At 43.1% G+C, this 6,159-nt stretch overlaps 1 protein-coding gene across 1 annotated transcript; it reads right to left on the bottom strand.

Annotated features, from left to right (window-relative positions):
- Positions 1 to 4,986: 4,986 nt before the first annotated feature.
- OR10T2 (olfactory receptor family 10 subfamily T member 2) lies at positions 4,987 to 5,940 on the bottom strand. Its single transcript, XM_084829698.1, has one exon. The coding sequence runs from the start codon at positions 5,938 to 5,940 to the stop codon at positions 4,987 to 4,989; it is 954 nt and encodes a 317-aa protein (XP_084685824.1).
- Between the last annotated feature and the right edge of the window lie 219 nt (positions 5,941 to 6,159).

Raw genomic sequence — 6,159 nt, 5'->3', positions numbered from 1 at the left:
TCCACCCACCCAACCCCGAAGTATGGGGGTTTCAAGTGCTGTGTGACCTGTGAAAGTGGGTTTTTAGGCAGCGTATACTCTGCTTTTCTTACATCATGTGCCCCTGACGGATCAAAGTGATTTCATGAAAATCGAGATATAACCAGAAAGCAGTTCTTATTCTGTTCCCATGTAGATGGAGCCCTGGTCTTGCGGCATCTTTACCATGAGGCATGCATTCTTTTCACCTATTCCTATATCAGAGCCCCTGATTCTCTCCCTAAAGAGTGGTAGATAAAAATGGGGCTTCATGCAACATGTTGAAACAACATGCAGGGAGGTTCTGGGGCCACTTGCTCCATTCTCCACCACTGATGTGTTCAGTGTCACACCACCCTAGGTGTTCAGAACACATTGGAAGGGGTTCTACATGTGTACCAATGTACCTGCCTATAACTCCTTCAAGGGTGGGGGGACCCTGGCTCAATTAGGGTCCCATTTTACAAAGAGGAGCTCTATGTGCATACATCAGTATGCATGGATAGCCCCTTTGGATTTGTTCCAAACCCACAAAGGGTGGGGTGTGGCAGCCAGTTACAGCAATGGCAGGGGTGGAACTAGCCTGTGCACCCCCTTGCACTTTCTTTCAGTGCATAGTGGGGTTGTGTGAACCCCACTAAAAGAAAATTGCGAATGTCACCATTCTTACATTCTTTCCAGCTCTCTGCTTAGATAGAACAAGCATCTCCCAAATGCCAAAAGGCAGGAAATGGGGGTGGGCTGTTGTGCATAGGGCCTTGTTTGGGCACCTCTGTCATTCAGAGAAATTGCCTCAGTAGCACAGTAGAAATTACATCAGTTTAAATGCTCTGAGGTCCTTTTGTTTGGCAAACAGTGGAAACATTTGCAAGTCCCTCTGAGAGAAAATCTGAGACATGGGCATTGCCAGGCCAATTATAAAATTAACTGAGCTTCTCATCATTAAGTTTGCTTGTCCAAAAGATCTTGCATATGCCACTGCCAATTCAAGTCCACTCCAATACAAAAATACATTTTAACTAAAGCCACAACCCTGCAGTCATTTACCTGGGAGTAAGTTCCATTGAGCTTAATGAGATTTACATCTGAGTAGATATGTATAGAATTGCACTGTAAGATGCTACCTAAGGACTCTTTGTAATACCTAAGATATCTGGCACTTTCTGCAGTAAATCCTTATAAGATCCAGGTCTGTGTTTTTTCATTTAAGGCCTATAAAAACTTCAGCTGCTAAGAGTTAATTTCTCTGCTGCCCGTCTTCTGTGGAAAATAACTAAGGCAAAGCCATATTGTCTCGGCTTCTTTGTGCCTATGTGGCAGATTCCTCAAAAGCCTAAAACTGTTGTCTCAGTTTCTTCCGTACTAAAGAAGAAACTGCTAAGGACAGTAGAGATAAGTTATCTCGTTTGCACAGCAACTCACCCCACACCTATGAATTATCATGCTTGCAAAATAATTGGGTCATAAATCCTGGAAAAGTTACAGGGCTCTGAGAGAAAAAGTCGGGGGTAGTGGTTCAGTAAAAGTTCAGTTGATAATGAGCAGATATGTGCCCTAGGCTTGGCTGATGTCACTTATTTAGCCACACTATGATTATAAATGTAACTGGTGAATGTTGATCTGCGCGGCCTCTGGGTTGACAGAGCTGCCTTTGTTGTACACGAATAAACTCGAGTTGAATCTTACCCACGTCTCCAGAGCTTAATCGGAGGGCAGCTGGGCACAGACCTCCAAGTCCAGTTTGGACTTTTACCACAATTCTGGCGAGCCAATCAGAAGAGCCCGGCTTTGCTGCGCAATCATGCCCTGCCCGGATGCCTGAACAACCCAGCTGGCACTGGGTGAGTTTACCTTGGGGTCTTCTTGAACAGGCGAGACGGGTGTGCTTCAAAACCAAGGCCAGCTCCAAGTAGGGTAAGATTCACTGGTGGAACAAAGGTGAGACCCCCCTGTCTGGTTTCCTTTGTTTAAGGTGATGTCCATTAAGTATTGAAAGGTATATACAGGACAGCCTTAACTGGTTGAAGGAGACAAAATGGGTGGGGGTCAGAGTGTCCCAATGGGGTCATCTCTAGATGTTATGCTTAAGCAATGGAATACTCTGCCAAGCTTAACTAGTCTGAGTAAAAAGCGCTTGGTTCTGTTGTGCACAGAAAAATGGCCAGTTCTTAGTCACTCATGGCCACCTTCAACCAAAACATATTAAGAGATCTCCGCCTTGTTCTAGAGGACAGTGTGCCCCAAAACATGGGTTATTGGTTTCTATGGGCTGACATGGCTTAAAAAAGGCAGGCAAAAAGTAAAGCAGTGTCCTTTTTGAGCATACCATCCATGCTGCCTCCGCCAGTTTGTCCACCACCTCCCTACCCAGAGAACCAAGATCTGGTGCCATCCAAAAGGATATATCCGGCTATAAACCAAATTCAAAGTGTCTGCACACAAATGGGTCAAATAGGGGTTTTAAACGCCTACCCCGACTCCTGCCTCCTGTTAAATCTGAATGATGCAGCTGATTGGACAGTCGTAACTCAGTACCAAGAACGGATGCGCACCGTTCTACAACAAATGGGTCAGAAAACTGTAAACTGGTCTAAGGTGCGGCTGTGACTCAAGAAAAATCAGAATCCCCCGCTCATTTCCTGGTTTGTTTGACTCGTGCTCTGCGCATGTATGGGGGCATTGACCCTGATGAGGCAAGGCATGCTGCCCTGATAGTAGGTATGTTTGTGGAGCAAGCTGCTCCTGATATTCAAAAATATTTCAGGAAGACGTTGCTTCCAGTTTGGAGCCATGTTGCCCGGGCAGCGTTCTGTGGAGGTTCCATGGGATGCTATCTCAAACAGCTTTTAAAAGGTTGAAAAACCTTTTCATCTTCCCCTGGAATTAAAAGGGGGAGCAAGAGCAAAATCTGGATGAAATCTTGGAAGAGCAGCTTATTCTGCAAAGCAGCAGAAAGGTTGATCTCCAAGGCATTCTGCCAGAGATTAGACATCGCTCAAAGTTGTTTTGAAACTCATATCTAATTAGGAGAACTCACGGCTGACGAGTTCCAAATGTAGTTATTAGTGTTTATGGACTAAGAAATACCAACAATATTTGAGGACCTGCAAGATCTGTTTGAAGAGAAGGATGACTACATCAAGGAGGAAGAAAGGAGCAGCATCTCCACCGACCCTCCCCCACTATACCTCCCGTGGCAAAGGTTCTGAGAAGCGATGCAAATACAGGGGAATTGCTTGCTCTGATAAGAACTTTGTCTTCGCAATTTGCTGAACAGGTTAAGAGGCTGGATACAATTCAAAATTCCATCACCGCCCTGCAAGGGGCTGTGGATTTAATTAACACTTACTGGCAAAAAATGGAGGTGAAGGTTAACAAGCTACAAGATTGGGTGGCAGCACAGGAGATTACATCACAAGTTTTTTGCAACAACATCTCTGTTAGAATCTCCCAGCTTGAGGCTTTCATGTGCAGGGCAAATGTACGTATTATTGGTATCAAAGATCTACCTACTGATGTAAATTTGTCTACTTTTGTAGATAAGCTTCTGCATGAGATACTCCCTGTGTCATCTGATTATTTACTTGATATTGAGTAGGCATTCTGTGTGCCAAATGCCAAAGGGACTGGTTATACGATTATAGTCCAATTTGCAAGAATCTCCACAAAAAAATCATCTATCCCTAGTCATGCTCAGAATCACAGAATCACAGAATAGTAGGGATGGAAGGGGCCCACAAGACGGAAGCGTGCGCTGGAAGTGATTTTGCTGTACAAGGCCATCGAGTCCAACCCCCTGCTTAATGCAGGAACAAGGCAAAGCATCCTTGACAGATGGCTGTCCAGCTTCATCTTGAATGCCTCCAGTGTGGGAGTACACACCACCTCCCTGGGTAATTGGTTCCATTGTCATATTGCATGAGGAATATTTTTCAGTGAGGAAGTTTTTCCTGTTGTTCAGCTGGAATCTGGCTTCCTGTAACTTGAGCTCATTATTCTAGAAGTACTAATCCCCCTCTACTCAGCACTGGTTAGGCCTCATCTGGAGTACTGTGTCCAGGGCAATGCTGCTACCCAATGGGTGATGGGGGTTACACATGTACACACATTCACATACAACTCTCTCTCACATGCATGCACACACATCACTCTGATATTAAAAAACCTTCTGTTTAAGAAGGCAACTGGGCAACTTGGGTATAATCTGTCATGAGCTGGCATCCCCCTATGCCCCCTCTCTCACATTATTATTAATACAACTTGTAACATTTGCCTTCTGACAGAGGCATTTACCCACTCTGAAGTTTTATTTCTGTATCCTTTGCTTACTCTCTCCTGTGTGTCTTCTATGTGTGAGTGCAACCTTGTTTCCTGACAATCTGCAGAAAGAACAATGAGACCAGCAGACATTTACTTAATTAGCTAATAGCTATGCACACTTACTTGGGAGTAAGCCTGCTGAACTCAGTGGGACTTAGCTCTGGGTAAATAGGCATAACATTTTGCGCTTAGATTATAAGCCTGTTCTATTTTGAAAGGTGATGGCTGGCTATAAATATATCCAATTGCATGAAAGATTAATTCAAAAGGAATTCCAACTGTACTGAAAATATTCAGTTCATGAAAATGATAGAATGGTAGAACTAGAAGCTCACTGTTCCAGACTCAGGCTGGGGTGATGGGCATTGTAGTCCAACACATCAGGAGGGCACCAGGTTGGGGAAGGTTGGTCTAGAATTTCTTTCCTCATGCATTGTGGTACAACAATACAGTTCTCTCTTTTGGGTCACATTTTTCCAAATGAATATTTTAATATCTAGATAAATAGATATGAAAATACTACATTACAATTAGATGTATTCTTGGTCCATATAGCTACAAATATTAGCTGGGTTCCATAATTCCTCTTTAAGATGATAGCATTTATTTCTCCCTCATAATGAGGCTTATGGGAAGACTAAAGTCCCCTCATTCCCATATTCCTTGGCTGCAGGTGCTTTTGCTGAAGGATTTCTTGAGTGCTATTTGGACATCTTTGTTTCTCAGGCTGTAAACCATGGGGTTCAACAAGGGAGTCACCATTGTGTAAGAGACAGAAATCAAAGTGTCTTCGTCTAGAGTGTATCTGGATTTGGGCCTTAGGTAGATAATAGAAGCACATCCGAAGTGCACAACCACCACGATAAGGTGGGAGGCACAAGTAGAAAAGGCTTTATGCTTCCCAGCTGCCGTGGGGATTTTCAAGATAGCATTTAGGATTAAAATATATGAGAGAAGGATGAACAGGAATGAGCAAAATACCACCAAAAAACAAATAATAAAAATGACAATTTCTCCTATATAGTTTCTGTCACATGCTAGTTCAAGCAAAGGTGCTAAATCACAAAAGAAGTGGTTAATTTTATTTGGTCCACAGAAAGGCAAGGTAAATATGATTATTGACTCTGATGTGGAAAAAAGAAATCCAGTTGTTGCTGAAAAAGCAACTAGTTTGGTACAGAGTCTTTGATTCATGAGAACCTGATAATGTAAAGGTTTGCATATGGACACATATCGGTCATACCCCATCACTGCCAGAAGCATACAATTTGTGCACCCAAAGCCCAGGAAAATGCACATCTGAGTAGCACAGCCCACAAATGAAATGGTCTTCTTTTCTCTTAGAAGGTTTGCAAGCATGTTAGGGATAATGATGAGTGTGTAGCAGATTTCTGAAAAGGAGAGAATGGAGAGGAAGAAATACATGGGGATGTGAAGACTGCAGCTCAGCCTTATTGTAGCGACGATGATGATATTTCCAGCCAAAGTTACCATGTACATGAGGGAGAACACCACAAACAACATCATCTGCTGCTCTGGGAAACTGGAGAACCCAGTTAAGATGAATTCTGTCACCACCGCTGTTTGATTTTCTCTTCCCATTGATGCAGAATCTGAAAAGAAACCACTGGCATGCTACAAATTGCAACAGGATGAATTGATGGACATTTTATACAAAATCATTTGGGATACACTTACAAAATGTACACCTGCTAGTTAGCGAGGCATACGGACTAGTTTACAAATGGTACTTTCCATAGAAATAAAATTCCAGCAATCAGAAAACAATTTGGCACAGTTATTGACCTCAAATGGAAGTTC

This window comes from Heloderma suspectum, chromosome 2, assembly GCF_057233095.1.
Source record: "Heloderma suspectum isolate Gila_16-S chromosome 2, 16-S_ref, whole genome shotgun sequence".
Lineage (NCBI taxonomy): Eukaryota > Metazoa > Chordata > Lepidosauria > Squamata > Helodermatidae > Heloderma > Heloderma suspectum.
The sequence above is the reverse complement of the archived record's forward strand: the minus strand, read 5'-3'. Positions and strand labels throughout refer to the sequence as shown.

Bases quoted from the DNA above. Each gene is read 5' to 3' on its own strand.
- OR10T2 (XM_084829698.1), bottom strand. From the start codon at position 5,940: ATGGGAAGAGAAAATCAAACAGCGGTGGTGACAGAATTCATCTTAACT.